Source organism: Neocloeon triangulifer, unplaced genomic scaffold, assembly GCF_031216515.1.
Source record: "Neocloeon triangulifer isolate White Clay Creek 2 clone unplaced genomic scaffold, ASM3121651v1 ptg000022l, whole genome shotgun sequence".
Taxonomy (NCBI): Eukaryota; Metazoa; Arthropoda; class Insecta; order Ephemeroptera; family Baetidae; genus Neocloeon; species Neocloeon triangulifer.
Window position 1 is genome coordinate 4765720 of NW_026775562.1, and position 17948 is coordinate 4783667.

At 38.2% G+C, this 17948-nt stretch overlaps 2 protein-coding genes across 3 annotated transcripts in view; one reads left to right on the forward strand and one right to left on the reverse strand.

The window, feature by feature from the left end:
- Positions 1 to 268: 268 nt before the first annotated feature.
- LOC132204761 (adenylate cyclase type 5) overlaps positions 269 to 17948 on the forward strand; it is a 102994-nt gene continuing 85314 nt past the window's right edge. The window contains exon 1 of the mRNA XM_059633508.1: positions 269 to 400. The gene's annotated coding sequence lies outside the window, so the exon portion shown is untranslated. The remainder of the gene's footprint in view (positions 401 to 17948) is intronic.
- LOC132204343 (uncharacterized) lies at positions 3262 to 16575 on the reverse strand. 2 transcript variants are annotated; one of them, XM_059632806.1, is made up of 24 exons: positions 16452 to 16575; positions 16007 to 16037; positions 15690 to 15937; positions 15218 to 15637; positions 7425 to 7460; positions 7336 to 7369; positions 7154 to 7218; positions 6989 to 7091; positions 6680 to 6912; positions 6559 to 6624; positions 6455 to 6506; positions 6327 to 6403; positions 6177 to 6273; positions 4913 to 5018; positions 4742 to 4865; positions 4619 to 4685; positions 4476 to 4561; positions 4299 to 4419; positions 4141 to 4247; positions 4006 to 4083; positions 3918 to 3951; positions 3767 to 3864; positions 3598 to 3709; positions 3262 to 3538 (listed from the first exon to the last, which is right to left on the reverse strand). In XM_059632806.1, exons 1-24 carry the CDS (start codon positions 16518 to 16520, stop codon positions 3306 to 3308), a joined length of 2697 nt encoding a protein of 898 aa, XP_059488789.1. In that variant the 5' UTR covers positions 16521 to 16575; the 3' UTR covers positions 3262 to 3305. The 2 variants fall into 2 exon arrangements, with proteins under 2 accessions (XP_059488789.1, XP_059488790.1); XM_059632807.1 differs by lacking the exon at positions 6177 to 6273 and having other exon boundaries at positions 4913 to 5001.

Here is a 17948-nt window from a genome sequence, read left to right on the forward strand (position 1 = left end):
ATTTACATCAAATAAAAAATTGCTTATTTTATCTTATAATTTTTGTTTTATTTAACACTAAATTATGAATTAAAATTTGATAAATGTGCTAATTGACTTGGTGCAACGTGCAAGTAGTGGACAAGGTCACCACCTGTGGCTGCGTTGGCCGGCAGCAGCTGCTGCTCTCTCGCGGCGCAAGGGTGGTGGTGGGGGTGCGCTTTGGGCAGGGATGGTGAGCGCGCACCGCATGACCGCACTTGGCCTGCGCATTTCGCGGAGCACGGACGCGTCGCGAGCGAGCTGGAGCAGCACCTTCTGCCGCAGGACACCCACTAGACTACCCTCCGTGAGATCAAAACCTGCATTTTACTTTCAAGAAAGTCCCAAAGAAGAAGAAAAAACGTCGAGCCAAAAAAAGGTAGGATAATATTTTGCTGCTTAATTTTTTTTTTTTTTTTTTAATTTTAAAATAATTTTTCTCAAAGAAATCAAAAGCAATTGATCTTGAGTTAATGAAATTTTAAACTAATTTTATACTTTGCTAGAATAGCAACTTTAATTGGGAATTAAACTCCATGTGATCCCGTGACCTTTGGTGGAGCAGTGTGGGTTTTCATATAAAATTCTTTGTGTGTTTTTCATGGCAATCGAGTCCAGTACTAGCTACAGTATTTTTTAAATTCAGTTCCATTGAGACATAAATTTGTGTTTTTATCAGTCCCAGAAGTTCACCTTTTGATGAGAATTTTATTATGATGAGCAGTTATTTGCTAAAAATCTACCCAATTATTGCAAAGTTTGCTAATTCATCCCTAAAAATAAATTCCATGTAAACTTCACATTAAAATTTTCATCGAACTTCGAAAAATTTTGATGGAAACTATTTCATTTGAGTCAAATAAAAAATTTTACAATGATATGATGCGACATTAGCAATTTTTTTAAAATCTTAAACACCTTAAAATTTTTTATTCACTGAGAGCTATTTATGTTCGAGCGAAGATTCCAAGATCGAAGTTTTTCAATTTTGCCACGGGAGGAAATTTCATTCAGCGCAGCATTCCAAATTCCATAACTGGCCTCAGGGCGTGAAAAGCAAATCGGAAAATCACTCGGATTTTATTGGATCGCAACACTTTCATTTTAGTGTCTCGTTTATGCTACAATATAATAAAAAGCTTGCATTTTTTCATTGTTTCAAGGCTCAAGAAAAATCTTATCAGTTTGCTCATTTTTGTGAGAATTTAAATATTAATAAAGCTGTGCAAATTTGAGAGCACATTATGTGTGGGTTTAGGTGGAACTGCTTCTTTTGATGTCGGGAATTCCAGTTTTATGAGTTTTATAATTCATAATTTTTATGATATTTCATAAATTTGTTTATAACAAAAGCAGTAATTGATCTGCTTAGGAAAAAAAGAAATGATATTTAAAGGACGCAACGCGCATAACGTAGATGTGCTGCAGGTTGCTGCTTGCTCCTGCTAGTTTAATTCCATTGATTTTCTTATTTGCAGAAATAACAATGAAAATTTAAAAAAGGCCACTTTAATTTTGTTTGAAATCTTCTGATTCCATCTTTTTTATTGAAGGAATAGGCATACAATTTTCAGTATACATTTTATTTTGTATAATTATTGAGGAAAATGGTATTGATCTTTCTGTAACAATTAAAATTTGTTTTAAAATGCAATATTTTTGGGGGAAAAATGGAAATTAAAAAAGTTTTTCTGGAAAACCAAGATGAGTTGAAAGTATCCGTAAGTCCAATTTTTATTCTAATTAATTGTAATAAAAATATTTATCTGCATCCTCAACTTATTGATTTTAATTATCATTTATCAAGATATTTTATAAAAATTGTTTCTAAGAACATATTATCAAAAATAAAAATAAAGTGAAATTATTCTGAACATTTTTTTTTTTACCAATTTGCAACTCCTTTCGAGCTGTACATAATAACATGGGGCACTGGGAATACAAAGGAAAATTTCCTTTTAGAATAGAAATGTGTGTGTACTCGATGTATATGTACGATTGACAGAGCGATTGCAATTGTTGTGTGCGAGTGCATTAGGACCGTGTCACGCCAGTTGCACCTGTTGCTCGTGGTGATCAATGGGGAAAAAGGGACGGCGCCGACCGGGGTCGTCAGCGTTAAACGCACACCCTCCGTTATGACAAATTGCTCGCAGGGCACACATACCACTTTGCAATGACAATCAATCAATCAGTTCAATCAGACGTTTAAATAAGGCAGCCAGATTCAAACTCTATCCCTTTCGAAAAATGGAAATAATGTTTTGTTAGGGGAGCAAAAATTTAATAATTATTTAAAGCAAATATTATATGAATTGTTTAAATCGCCATTGAAAAGAGATGAATAATAATTTGAAATTCATAACCAAAGCTTTGTTGATCTGTTCCGAGTAAACTAATTATTGAAACCACCACTACACCTTCAAAATCTATTTGATACGTTTTATTTTCATTTTCCGGGTTAGGACTTGTCAAGTTCTCATGAATAACGAAAAGATTCATTTTTAAATGGTATCAACGTCCGATTGAGCGATATGTTAATTTTTACTCCTTGGCCTTTATAGGTTTCTTTTCTGCTTTGATTTTTTTAGTGTTCTCGTATCTTAAGATAATGCAAATTATTTTAAAATTTCCATTTAATCCAGGTCAAGCAGTTATTTTTTTTTAATAATAACAATAAACAACAATTTCAACTGATAATTTTCCATCTATGATTTACAAAATTAGAAATTGTCACTTAGTTCAAATTATATTTCTACAAACATTTTGACTATATCCAAATTTGTACATTTATTGTTTTGTTTTATTTTGATAGAAACCAAGAGGACGGGGATGATTTTATTAAATTATTGAAATTAATTGTCCTTGTATTTTTTTTTATATGGTATAATTTGAAGTGAAAGTTTATGGAGTCAGAAACGGGCCTTGTTCTTGATAAAAACAACAACTTTTTTGTTTAATAATATCAAACGGATCTGTAGTTTAGGTCAAAGTGAATTTTTAAATTTTGAATATTTTATATTTTATCTTTCTCGTGAAATATACTTGGTTGCAGATTGTGATTATTCTGTAATTTTTAAAATTGTTTTGGTAATTATTATTATAATTGAAAACAAAACGCAAACTTCACGAGTAGTTGAAGATTTTAACTTTTAACAAAAATATATTTTTTCAAACTTAATTTTTGTTATTAAGGTTTTTTAAACTTTTTAAACAAGCAAAAAACTACCTTCTCAATCAAATCGCATTTATATTTTATTTTCAGTCAGTGCATACTTATAATTTCAATTGCTTTCACAAAGAATTTTCTCTGAGGAAGGATTGCGGTACGGAAAAAAAATACCACTAAATGTTTTAATAGTGAGAAAGAATCCTTGTGCATTTGTATTCTGCTCAACTATTTCCTTTTGTTGCATCACCAGCTGTCTTGATGGACACGTTATTGCCGTTTTATTTACGCTTGGGTCAATGTAGTAAGCAGCAATTAAGTAACCAGATACACCCGTTGGATAATCCACTGGAAAATATAAAAATTATTTTCTTGGCGAGCATCAGATTTGAATCGATTGAACTTACTAAGATAAACTTGAGTCCTCAAACACGTTTGCTTTGTTGTAGTATCAAACATGAACAGTCTGAGGCCGAATTTGCAGCAAATTGCAAACGCTTCAGGAAAACTTGATTTATTCTTATTCGTTTTTTTTATTTAGACAGGATTGCGGAAAATAATTTTGAGTGCACTTACAATTGCCATCGAGAGTGGCATAATCAAGCCCAGCAACCTTTTTCCACATGCCTCGGCCACTTTTCCAGTACCGTAAATAGATTTAAATGAAGAATTTGCTGCATTGAAAATTGAAATACCTTAAAACAACAAAAATTCTGGACTAAAATACCTGGCGCTCCATCAAAAGTTGCTTTCAAATCCACCTTAAAGAGGATAAAATAAATTATAAAAATTTCAGTTAATTAATTTTATTTTACATCCACAACACATTTGTGAATAGGGCATGTGGATGACTGGTTCGGTAACATAACAACAGCGTCATCAACGGAGCCATCCTTTGAAAATAATGTTTAAAGCAACCCATAAAATATTATTTTAACCGTTTTGATCACCTTAAATGTATTTTCTAGGTTATCAAGCAGGCTTGAAATGAGTTCTGGTGAATTTACTTGTCCGCATTTCATCAGGGCTGAAGCTCTGTCGCAATCATCCATTCCCTCTGGGGTAAAGAGTGAGAAAGGATCAAAGATTATATCAAATTGTCAGTTACTTGTAACATGCGTGCAATAGTCGAAAGTGCTGTATGATTCGGAAAGCTTGTCTACGTTGCCTTGTGACAGCGATTGAAACTGGGCGAGAATTTTTTCCTGCACTAAATCTCCATCCTTCATCTGGAATTTGCTGCCAATAAATACGGCACAAATTGACAAAAAAAAAATTGCAATACAAATCCCGTTTCCTCTCCAAAGCATTTTAAAAAACATTTTTCTGCGACATTTTTCGCGCTGTCGTTACGAAGCCTTGATACTTGCCCTAGCAATTTGTGTGTGATTTTAAGGGCTTAAAAATTTAGAAATTTGATCTGTTAACCAGCTGTCAACGAGTATAGGTCGGCACACTCTTTCTGAATCGTTTCGATAGTCCTCGGAGACTTTCCCTATTATATTATTTGCTTTCAAATCAACTACTTATTCGCTGTAATCAATTATTTACTTGGCAAATGTAGCGCATTTTTAGATTGCAATCCTCATCACTCAGTAGAGAATCCGTCATATTGACATAGATTGCCAAGCAATTTTGGCTTTTGGTTAAATCATCTGGTTGTCCGAGGCCCCATCTGCAGAACATTTTCTTTAAAATATTAATTAATTGATTTAAACGTACCTTGCTTCCCTTCTAAGAAGTCTATTTGACGAGCAATACCCAAAGCTACCCTCGCAGCCTAAGTCGGTACCAGATGTCCAAAACTGTGCCTGTGATATTTTTCCATCTAGTTTTTTTTTATTAAGTTACTTTCAATTTTTTCCAACTTTGGAACCGTTCATGAATGGTTGACCGCGAATTGGCCTAAATTTTTGGTTCACAATGCCATTCTGTAATCAAAGTATGTTGTTCGGGTTGATAAGAGGGTCCTCTGACTAAAATTTGAAATCAAAATTTTGAATACTTTTTTTGGAATTCGGGTTTTTTGTAAAAGTCAAAATTGCAAATATCTTTGCTTCTAGTGGGAATTTTGGTCTGTTCTCTTCACTTCCTGTCGTAACTTTTTATTTTGAACAACTTTTCTGTTGACCATTTTTGTGTAGGTCAAAGGTCAAGGTCACTGAAATTTAAATTTAATTTTTAAGTCGATTTTTCTCAAAAAAAGTATATTTTTGATATTTTTTGAGTAAATGCAAAAAATGTAGCTCATGAAATTCTGCTTCTGGTGAGTGATTTTCAGAATGGCATTATTTTTAGTTTTTCTGCAATTCTTGTCCGAAGATCGAAAAACGCGTTTTTTTCGATACTTGGCATTGGCAAACTTTGGTATATTTGGGAATATTTTCAAAATCTGTGAATAAAATACTAGGAGAAACCTCATAGACCATAAATTGTCAGAAATATTTCTTAATATCGCTAATATACCAAAGTTCGCCAATGCCGAGTATCGAAAAAAAAACGCGTTTTTCGATCTTAGGACAAGAATTGCAGAAAAACTAAAAATAATGCCATTCTGAAAATCACCCACCAGAAGCAGAATTTTATAAGCTACATTTTTTGCATTTACTTTAAAAATGTCAAAAATACACTTTTTTGAGAAAAATCGACTTAAAAATTAAATTTAAATTTTAGTGACCTTGACCTTTGACCAACACAAAAATGGTCAACAGAAAAGTTGTTCAGAATAAAAAGTTACGTCAGGAAGTGTAGAGAACAGACCAAAATTCCCACTAGAAGCAAAGATATTTTCAATTTCAACTTTTTCAAAAAACCCAAATTCCAAAAAAAGTATTCAAAATTTTGATTTCAAATTTTAGTCAGAGGACCCTCTTATCAACCCGAACAACATACTTTGATTACAGAATGGCATTGTGAACCAAAAATTTAGGCCAATTCGCGGTCAACCATTCATGAACGGTCCCGAGCACAAAAATCACTCGAAAACCTTTAAAAGCATTTTTTATTAGATCAAAAATGAAATCTTGGTGCAAACTGATGAGCTTCAAGCCAATAGAGCAGCATGCCATCAGTGATTGTTCATACTTTATGTTAATAATTACAAATTTTATTTCCCAACAGCCAAAATTGCACTTACCGACCGAGTGTCGTTTGGGTAACTGAAAACGTAATATCTTCCTTGCGTTGAAAACCACTGCCCGTGCATTGAAGGGTCTGTTAAGTAAAATTGACTGTATTGAAGCACTTTTTCTCAGTTGATTTTACTTTTTAAGTAATTGATGGCGACAGGACTGGAATTGTTTGAAAAAAAATTGCTCTGCAATTTTTTATAATTAGTTGTTTAGAAAGGAGTTGAGATTATTTCAAACATTAGACGTGCAGGTGATATTTGGGCACTGGGGCGCAGAACAGGCTGGCTTTGGTGTTGTCGGCCCCTGCACGAGAAACAATCGTAAATATTTTTTTATTTAGGCGTGATATTTTCGTCACCATGCAGGCAAAAGCACTGATTTCTCCACAGTACTTATCAGCTAATAGTGCAGTGTTGTTTCCTGGCTTTATTATAAGCTGAGCACAATTTTCCGACTTGTTAACGTTGTTGGGTTCCCCAGACTCCCAATAGTAAGATGATACGTTTGCTGTGGTTTGGCAAAATACAAATCTGGAAGGACTGTCACGCAAGCCTGATGTCCAATACCGAGTATTGTATGGCCAATTGAACCCTACATAATTTTAATTAACAATTTTTATGAGACGCGAAATTGTTTTAGTCGGGTATGAAAATAAAATGCATAATACCATTTATCATTCGATTGAAGCACATAAATTTATCCCGTGCCTCAAAGAATATTGGTACCATTCCAAGACTGCAGCATTTATCAAAGTTCTGCTGCCAGTTTGCCTATTAAAATTTTGTTTCGATTTATTTTCGCCTTTGATGATTATGATAAAATCGCAGTATACCAAAGTTTTTCCAAACACAAAAAGACTTCCGCACGTAGTTCTCCAAAATCCGTGGGCAAATGGATCTCCAAAATTATGTAAATTAAATATGTCAAAAACTTCACGAAGTAAGACTTCATTAAATAGGTTAAACATAATTGCACTCTCAAATATAATCAATTCTTATCTATTGCTCTACGTACCTCTTATTGACATATCAAGATCTAACAGTGATGCCTTCAATTATCAAATTTTAATTTCCATTGTATACAATTTAAATTTTTTTGCTTACATCACGTTGACATGATGTTGGGCATTTCGGATAAATCTATTTAAGCAAAGAAATATTTTTATATATAATTTACACAATGATTTTACTATAAGATATTACAATTGTAAAATGGAAAACTAAGGTCAATACCAAACCCTGCTCATCCCGAAATTATGTTGGTACACTCTGCTGCCGTCAGAGCCATGGGGCCTTATGGCTCTGGGAGGTAGACATCTATTTTTTTGGCCAACATAACAGAGCTGATGAGCAGGGTTTGGTCAATACCATATCCTAGTATTAATCAATGAAGTGCTTAGTCCTCGACAAATTACATTCTACATTTCGCAAAATCATATTTTTTTCAAATAAGAGTAAGGAAGGTTCAATTTGATCCTATAATTTCGGGGTTCACGTGGTATGCCAAATCTGTACCACTGACATATACTTAGCCCTTGATTGATTAGTTGCTAAAACATATCCATGATTGCCGTAGATTTAAATAATTTCTAAGTAAACATCATAGTGGCACAGATTTGTTACACCCCGTGAACAGGATCGTATTGACCTAAGTAGTCCTCTGATTTAAAAATAATGGGGGAGATTCAATGGACTTAGCTCTCCCGGGATAAAAGATATCCCGAGATATATCCAAAGGGATAAGATTTAGACCACTGTCCCCGGTTAAATATTTTTCGTCCCGCCTTCAATTTTTTCTCCCCAAGTCATTGGGGGATATCTTTTCTTAGCCCCCTCTACGGGATAAATATTATTATTTTTATTAATATTATTATTTATTTTAATAAATCAGCTGGTAAATAAAAGATCGTCAACATGCTCGAAAACTTTTTAGATTTTGGCCAATTGCAAATTGAGCAATTTGAGGTGCTCATATGTAGGTGCTCATATGTGCACCTGATATGAGGTGCTCATTTTAGGTGCTCATATGAGCACCTGATATGAGGTGCTCATTTTAGGTGCTCATATGTTCACCTGATGGCTGATATGAGGTGCTCATTTTAGGTGCTCATATGTTCACCTGATATGAGGTGCTCATTTTAGGTGCTCATATGTTCACCTGATATGAGGTGCTCATTTTAGGTGCTCATATGTTCACCTGATATGAGGTGCTCATTTTAGGTGCTCATATGTTCTCCTGATATGAGGTGCTCATTTTAGGTGCTCATATGTGCACCTGATATGAGGTGCTCATTTTAGGTGCTCATATGAGCACCTGATATGAGGTGCTCATTTTAGGTGCTCATATGTTCACCTGATATGAGGTTGAATCGTGGCAACGGCCTGTTCCACCAACGACTCAGAACTAAGAGAATAACTTGACTGAACTCCGGTCACCTCCTTCGTTCAGTCGTATTCTCTCAGTCTCTCTTTTCTGCAATTTCCTTCTTCTCCACTCAACTTCTTACTTTTCTTCTCTTAAACTATTTCCCTCTCTCTACTCTACCTAATCTTAAACTAAATCCCACGGGAAACTCCAACTCACGAACGAAAACCGCAAAGAATTACAATTTAAACTGAACCTCTATTTATTCTACTTGCTAACTTCACGGTACTTTACACTTGAAACGGCCAACAGCGCCTCTACCGGCAAAGGGAGGAAGGGAAACAAACTAACTCGATGGGAGGAATCGGGCCTCGGTTACCGCCGCCGCCGACAGGGCGCGCTCGGTTCACCGGTTTACACAAAACTCGCAACTTCCACTAATCTGACAAAAATATGCAAATTAGCGGCGAAAACAATTCAACCGCTAATTATTCCGACAATTTCCACGCAAAACTAAACAATTTCGGGACTTACAACTCAAAAATCGGCGGGGTTCAGCACCACGTGCGGCCGACGTAACTTCTCAAACCGGGCAAAATTAACTAAAAATCCAATAAACTCACCAAATAAACGCCTAACCAACACCAGACCAACTCAGGGAACAATTCACACTACCAGAGAACTCGCAAATCTAGGCCGAAATTCGTCCGAAACCCGTCGGCAGCCAAGAGCTCGCGGCGCGCAGCTCTTGCTCCTTCAGCGTCTCAGCACGAACTCTCTCGCTCAACTGCCCAGCGCCAATGAGAGAACGCATCGGTCGGCTTCTACTCGCTTCCAGAAGGTTCCGGCCAATCAGATCGCGAGTTCTCAAATCGGGCCTTATATGGTCATTTTCTCCGGGGATTACCCAAACATGGACGGCGGAGATGACGAGAAACGACAAAATGGGTTTAAATGACTTGAGCGGGCAATTAAACTCAAACCTGATGACTTATTCGGGTCGGGACTGGGACGAGTTGGCCGGCGGCGAATAAAAAGTGAGTCTATTTGCTTTCTTTCTTCTTTCCGGCGACAGCAAAAACACGAGGCGGTTTGTTTACTTTCTGATCGTTCCAATGTTGACCGGTAGATGGCCACGATCCGCCACTCACCGAGAAAGCTCGGCGGACAATCGCGGGCTATTCAAGCGGGCTCTCTCTGGTTCATGCCCCCCAAGTTTTTGTCATATGTCTCGAAGAAACATTTGGCAAAAACTTACTTAAGGAGCTTAGGGCGAGGGAATCGGGTGGATGATGACTTGGATGAATGTAAGGACGACACTCAGCAAATCTCGGGTCAGCCACGCAGAATGTGCGCAAGGGCAGCTTATCTGGTGGTTCTGAGGGAGGAATCATGTAAGGGGTAGCCCTGCTTGAACGCCTGTCAGACGACTTTCGCAGTCTGACCGCCCTGGATCCCACGTAGGTGTCCGATTGTTTCAGGACACATGGAGCAGTTTGGTTGTTATCAGCCTTGTCTTCCTTCAGAGTGATGTCCGGTCCATGCGGCTCGTCCAAGATGTTGCACCTGTTGTTGAAGAATGTCTTCTGCAGTGCAGGTCCGTTGGCGCGTACAGTTGTTGTCACTTGTGGCAGCAGGCCAAAACCAGAACCAGCATCAGCGTCTGCTAGCTTCGCAAAAGGTCTCACTTCTGTGTAGTCGTGCTGTAATGAGGCTTCTGTTTCAATGGTCAGCATCTCGTCCTTCACACAATCCTCTAGCGCCAGCTGGTGGTCCTCGTTGATGATTGTGCACGTCTCCGGCTCATAAAACAGGTCACTCAGTCCTAGGTTGACTTCAAGGTCAGATCCAGGATCCACATCTACGTTTCCCATCTGCACCAGTACAGGGTCATCTCCAGGTTCGGGGTCCTTTTCTGGCTCACAGTCATCATTAGGGGGATTGGAGTTCAATTTTTTAATCAGCTGGTTCAGCTGATAATAGGACAATTGTAGGTACAGGGAGGGCTCTTCCTTCCTGAAATAGGCTTGGGGTTTTGGAAACAGTTCCGTTTCACACCTGGGAACATTGGCGGTGTGTTGAGGGGACAAAGAGAGCAATGGAGTAGTATCACGAACATGTTGGTCAGGACGACGTAGAGGCTGAAGATCCTCATTCACTGCCAAAGAGCTGGAACCTTTACCATCTGACTGATCACCTCTACTAACTGCTGCTAACGGCCCCCCATCTTGTGAGTGCTGAGAAAGCTCGGCAACACCTTTCGGAGAATCTTCAGGACTCGCCAGTTCTTGTTGTGTTGATGTCAAAAGGTCACCACTAGAAATACTCTCTGAAGACGTTACTGCTCGGTTATGGACACCAATAGTGTTCTGCGCTCTTTGTGCATGAAGATCAATGTGTGCACCATGAGCATCACTGTTTGAAACTGGGCTGAGAGGAATACCACAATTGGCAACATTGTCAACAGGAGCACTAGAATGAGCACCAACAGGGCTAATGTATGAAGGAGCGTCACTATCAAAAGGATGCGAACCATCCTGCAGGCACTGAGGGAAGAATTGCGTGCGGAAAGCCGAAGCAAAAGTCACATAGGAATAACCTGGTGGCGTGTACACCTCAAAAGACTTAAACCATAGAGCTGCATGAGCCTCCAGAAGAACCTTCATCATGGACCTGCAAGCAACGTCAATGGAGACGGGAAGATGCAAAGCATATGTCTCAAACTGAGCTAAAAAATCTACTGGGTCAACCACGTCACCAATGCCTTTGAAATGTGGTGGTCGTTCGTGCAGCCAGGAGGACGATGCTGGAATGTGTGCAGTATTCACCGGTTGGAAACCTACAGCGGCCTGTGGAGAGGGCTGAGCACCGCTGGCACCAAAAGCAATATTCCCCTGTTGAGCACCAGGCGTTTGCGGCACCACAGCATGCACCGGTTGAGCACCAAAAGTTTGACGAAGGTTGTTGTTCACCATGGAGGCTGGTGTAACATGAGCACCATAAGCATTCTGCCCGCCATAAGCATACAGATTGCCGTGGGCTGCATGAGCACCATTAGAATTGGCTGGGAAGGGAACTGATTGGGCACCACTAGGGTGAAAAGGGAGGTGAGCACCACTTGCTACGCCAAGCTGAGCACCATTTGGAACCATAGGGACACTATGAGCACGAGCTGAGTTGACAAAGAATGGAATGGCGGGAGCACCACCGTTCACCATTTGAGCACCATTGTGCACCATTTGAGCACCAGGAGGAATTTGGGCTGATTGTGCATCGGGAGGTCCACCAAAATGAGCACCGTTTAGTACCATTGGTGCACCATGAGGTCCACCAAAATGAGCACCGTTTTGCATCCATGGTGGTTGCTGAGCCACCAGTCGGCGACGTTCCTCGGCAATCAATTGATGAGATAGTTCCACAGGTATCCATTTCTGCAACGGGGTGGGTGGTTCGCTCAATCGCAAACTATCGACATATGGGTAACATGGAGTCGATTGTGGGACAGGGAAATGGTTTGGAGAAAATACATCCATTGTATTACTCCTTTATTTACAGCAAATTCACACAATTTTTACAAAATGCAATTTCCAATTTTCTAATACTACAAGAAAAAAATTCACTCGAAACTAAAACTCCAAAATTTTCCTACACCTCGCGGGTACTATTTTCTACACTAACAAGGCCCCCAAGGACACTTACAAAGGGTTACCTTCAAAGACTTTCCACTAAAACCAAAAAGAAATTTCTAAACGCAACCAACTTTCCACTAAAAAGAAAAATTAACACACCGGATTACACCGTGGAGTCACGCCAGACGACGTGAGGCACGACAAGGCCAGGCCCCCAAGTTCTGAATCGTGGCAACGGCCTGTTCCACCAACGACTCAGAACTAAGAGAATAACTTGACTGAACTCCGGTCACCTCCTTCGTTCAGTCGTATTCTCTCAGTCTCTCTTTTCTGCAATTTCCTTCTTCTCCACTCAACTTCTTACTTTTCTTCTCTTAAACTATTTCTCTCTCTCTACTCTACCTAATCTTAAACTAAATCCCACGGGAAACTCCAACTCACGAACGAAAACCGCAAAGAATTACAATTTAAACTGAACCTCTATTTATTCTACTTGCTAACTTCACGGTACTTTACACTTGAAACGGCCAACAGCGCCTCTACCGGCAAAGGGAGGAAGGGAAACAAACTAACTCGATGGGAGGAATCGGGCCTCGGTTACCGCCGCCGCCGACAGGGCGCGCTCGGTTCACCGGTTTACACAAAACTCGCAACTTCCACTAATCTGACAAAAATATGCAAATTAGCGGCGAAAACAATTCAACCGCTAATTATTCCGACAATTTCCACGCAAAACTAAACAATTTCGGGACTTACAACTCAAAAATCGGCGGGGTTCAGCACCACGTGCGGCCGACGTAACTTCTCAAACCGGGCAAAATTAACTAAAAATCCAATAAACTCACCAAATAAACGCCTAACCAACACCAGACCAACTCAGGGAACAATTCACACTACCAGAGAACTCGCAAATCTAGGCCGAAATTCGTCCGAAACCCGTCGGCAGCCAAGAGCTCGCGGCGCGCAGCTCTTGCTCCTTCAGCGTCTCAGCACGAACTCTCTCGCTCAACTGCCCAGCGCCAATGAGAGAACGCATCGGTCGGCTTCTACTCGCTTCCAGAAGGTTCCGGCCAATCAGATCGCGAGTTCTCAAATCGGGCCTTATATGGTCATTTTCTCCGGGGATTACCCAAACATGGACGGCGGAGATGACGAGAAACGACAAAATGGGTTTAAATGACTTGAGCGGGCAATTAAACTCAAACCTGATGACTTATTCGGGTCGGGACTGGGACGAGTTGGCCGGCGGCGAATAAAAAGTGAGTCTATTTGCTTTCTTTCTTCTTTCCGGCGACAGCAAAAACACGAGGCGGTTTGTTTACTTTCTGATCGTTCCAATGTTGACCGGTAGATGGCCACGATCCGCCACTCACCGAGAAAGCTCGGCGGACAATCGCGGGCTATTCAAGCGGGCTCTCTCTGGTTCAGTGTAATTAAAAAAAATTCGCGAATTTAATTTATCTACAAATAAAAAAATTAGCTTGAGAATTTTAATTTTTCAGAGTTGAGAAATTTGAAATTTTATGTGCACAAAATTTGAAAAGAAAAAAATCCTTGCATAATTTCGCTTTGATGAAGAGGTCTTTAGAAATTTCTGAGCAAAATAAATAAGCAATTTTAAATTAAGATCGATACAGAATTTTGTGTTACCTTTGGATTTCAATTTTGCCCTCATTTCCATGATCCTCACAAAAATTTGATTTGAAAAGTTTTTTGTTCATTGCAATTGGCCAAAATCTAAAAAGTTTGCGAGCATGTTGACGACCTTTTATTTACCAGCTCATTTGATTTAAGCGCGGGTTAAATATTTATCCCGTTGAGGGGCTAAGAAAAGATATCCCCCAATGACTTGAGGAGAAAAAATTGAAGGCGGGACAAAAAAATATTTAACCTGGGACAGTGGTCTAAATTTTATCCCTTTGGATATATCCTGGGATATCTTTTATCCCGGGAGAGCTAAGTCTATTGAATCTCCCCCAATGTGACATGACGTGTGATACATTATAATGTATTTTGTCTTGTAAAGAGCACTTCATTGATTAGTTGCTAAAATAAATTGATGCTGGTTTGTCGCGAAAATGGCCCTTGATTGATTTGTCGCCAAAACTTATCGTGATGTGATTGTCGTGCAAATGAATCACAAGTCATTTGTCGCTGAAAAACAGCGTGCCATGATTGTCGTGCATTTAAAAGATTTCCATTTGCGCGACAAACCCATCATGATTTAATTCATCAACTAATCAAGGAAGCTCCAAATGCACGACAAAATGCAATCTACATTTCGCTACACTAAATCATGTTTTTACAAAAAAGAGGACTACTTAGGTCAATTCGATCACTGGAATCCTAGGATCGTATTGACCTTAGTAGTCCTATTATTTAAAAATAATGTGATTTGACGTATCATACATTATAATGTATTTTGTCGTGTAAAAAGCACTTCATTGATTAGTTGCTAAAATAAATTGAGGCTGGTTTGTCGCGGAAATGGCCCTTGATTGATTTGTCGCCAAAACGTATCGTGATGTGATTGTCGTGCAAATGAATCACAAGTCATTTGTCGCTGAAAAACAGCGTGCCATGATTGTCGTGCAAATGAATCTCAAGTCATTTGTCGCTGAAAAACAGCGTGCCATGTTTGTCGTGCAATTGAAAGATTTCCATTTGCGCGACAAACCCATCATGATTTAATTTATCAACTAATCAAGGAAGCTCCAAATGCACGACAAAATGCAATCTACATTTCGCTACACTAAATCATGTTTTTCCAAAAAAGAGGACTACTTAGGTCAATTCGATCACTGGAATCCTAGGATCGTATTGACCTTAAAAATAATACGATTTGACGTATGATCCAATAAAATTGCCCTTTCCTTACACGTGAAATCCGTTTTTGGAATTACCTCTGGTGCTTTCGTCGGTGCTGCAGTCGGTTTTATGAAAATGATCGTCTTCATGTCAGTGATTGCAGTTGTTGTCCCAGCAATTTTTCCAGTTGTTGATCCACCTATTATTTCGGTTGTTCCAGCTATTGTACCATTTGTTGTTCCCATTATGGTTTGTAAATTTGACGTTGAGGATGAACTTGGAACATTTTTTTGAGAGGCTTCCGGTGCCGCTAAACTACTATGTTGCAAACTATTCAAATTTGTAGTGCTTTCAACTTGTGCAAATGTTGATAAGGTAGTTTCATCTGCTTGCATTTTAGTTATTGGATCTGGAAGTATGGAGGAGACCGGAGTTTCGCTCTGGATCGTTACAGTGGTTTCTGTTGTGGAGTCTGACACGGCTGGTAAATTTTGTTCACTCGAAGATAGAGCTGACTAAAAATAAACATTCATCATATGTCATTCACAAAAATTAACTTTTCCTTGCAGTAATTTCATTGATGATTGCTGTTGTTGTTTCCACTGATTGAACAGGGGCATCGCTGATTTCGGACGATTGCGTTTCAGATAGCGTAACTTGGACATTTGTCACTCTCAACGTCATTGTCGACGCGGAAGAGGCAGACCCATTAGTTATTGCAGTTGTTGCTTTGAATATGGCGCTGAATTGAGTACACGACTGTGCACCACAACAACGAATAACTTTGTGCCTGGCTGAATTGCGATTGTATTTGGCTGACGAAAGCAAAAATTGAAATATTATGAAAGTTTATAATATTTTTTGTGCTATATATCACAGCAAACCTTTTCCTCGCCCATCCTTACGTTTTTGAGCCTAAAATGGGTAGGAAATTTTTCCAGTTAATCAAACAAAAGATAGCTTTCAATGATGTAACATTACTAATAAATATTAAGTAAAAATGAGGAGGCTAATTTGTTGCAAAGCGGTGGCACAAAAAATAGTACTTTTACAAAATTCGTAAAATTTAAAAAAAAATGTTTAATTAAATATTATTATTTCTTCTAATCTCTTTAAATAATTAAGATAGTTTTAGTTCATGTAATGATTTATGCTGGCTTGTGGATCAGGGATCAGCAAATTTAAGTTTGATCTGTGCTCTTTTTTATACGAAATTTTTTATAATTTATCCATTGAAAGATAGAAACACCCTCTATAATCTCACATTTAACGTCCCACTGGTGATTTTGGAAATTTCGTTCATTTTTAACATTATTTACAACAACTTACTTGGCTGATGTCAAATAATTTGGTGGAATGAAGCACTATTATCAATATAAAATAAAAGTAATAGTTCATTTCATCAGACAGATTGCTGTTTGCAAAGCATTTATAATTCAAACGACTACTCTGGTCGTCATGAGCTTGCCTCTCTTTACAGGAAGCATTACTTCCGTTTTTCAATTTTTATTATTTTCACCGCACCGACAGCTGGGAAATATGAGTAATCAAATAGGAAGTTTAGAGCGGATGAAAATTGCTCGCAAAAATTTTTATTGCATCATTCCAAAAAAGTGGCGTAACTTTCAAATTTGGGGCCGTGGGACCCCTTGTAAAGTAGGCTGCTTTGTAAAGTAGGTCCTTACCTAAAAGCAAAGCTGGTTGCCTAATTTTTCTTTGTTGGGCCCTTTTTGCTAGTGGGCCGTGTGCAGGCCCACTCTGCACAATAGCTGTTTACGCCACTGTTCCAAAAGAACTGAAAATGTAACAACGTTTTACAGTCATAGAGCTATTTATGTCGCGGGCGAAGATTCCAAGATCGACGTTTTTCAATTGTGCCACGGGAGGAAATTTCATTCAGCGCAACATTCCAAATTATATAACTGGCCTCAGGGCGCGAAAAGCGAATCGGAAAATCACCCAGATTTTATTGGATCGCAACACTTTCATATTAGTATCTCGTTTATGCTACAATATAATAAAAAGTTTGCATTTTTTCACTGTTTAAAGGCTCAAGAAAAATCTTATCAGTTCGCTCATTATTGTGAGAATTTAAATATTAATAAAGCTGTGTAAATTTTAGAGCACATTATGTGTGGGTTTATTGTGGGTAAGAGCTTCTTTTGATGTTGGGAATTTCAGTTTTATGAGTTATATAAATCATCCTTTTTTTATGATGTTTCATTTATTTGTTTACAGCTAAAGCAATTATGCATTAATCGGGTCTGCTTAGAAAAAAGGAATTGAAACCCTGTTTTTTAAAGGACGCAACGTGCATGACACGAATGTGCTGCAGGTTGCTGCTTGCTCCTGCTAGTTCAGTTAATTTCACAATCAGTATTGTCAGAAACCACCATGAAAATTTAAAAAAAAGCATCTTTAATTTTGTTTAAAATCTTCTCTTTCGTGTTTTTGTTTTTGTTTTTAGAAGAAATGGGCATTACATTTGAATTTTATAATACATATTTATGTCGTAGTCGTAGGAAAATGGTATCGATCTTTATGTAACAATTTAAATGTGTTAAAATGCATTATTTTTGGGAAAAATTGGAAATTATACCAAGATGAAACAAAGATGAGTTGAAACTATCCAAGATAATAACTTTCAATTTTTTTCTAATTGTTTTTAATAAAAAAATCTTAATAGTAAGCAAAGATAATCTCGATATCGAATTTATTTCGATTTTAATTATTATTTTGAAGATTTTCTAAAAGAAATCGTTTCTCAGCCCGCCAGTTGCACCTGTTGCTCGCGGTGATCAATGGGGGAAAAGGGACGGCGCCGAC

Bases quoted from the DNA above. Each gene is read 5' to 3' on its own strand.
- LOC132204343 (XM_059632806.1), bottom strand. From the start codon at position 16,520: ATGAACTATTACTTTTATTTTATATTGATAATAGTGCTTCATTCCACC. The intron at 15,638-15,689 runs GCAAGGAAAAGT...GTTTATTTTTAG, and splicing joins CAATCATCAATGAAATTACT to TCAGCTCTATCTTCGAGTGA. The intron at 3,710-3,766 runs GTAAGTGCACTC...AAAACGAATAAG, and splicing joins TGCCACTCTCGATGGCAATT to AATAAATCAAGTTTTCCTGA.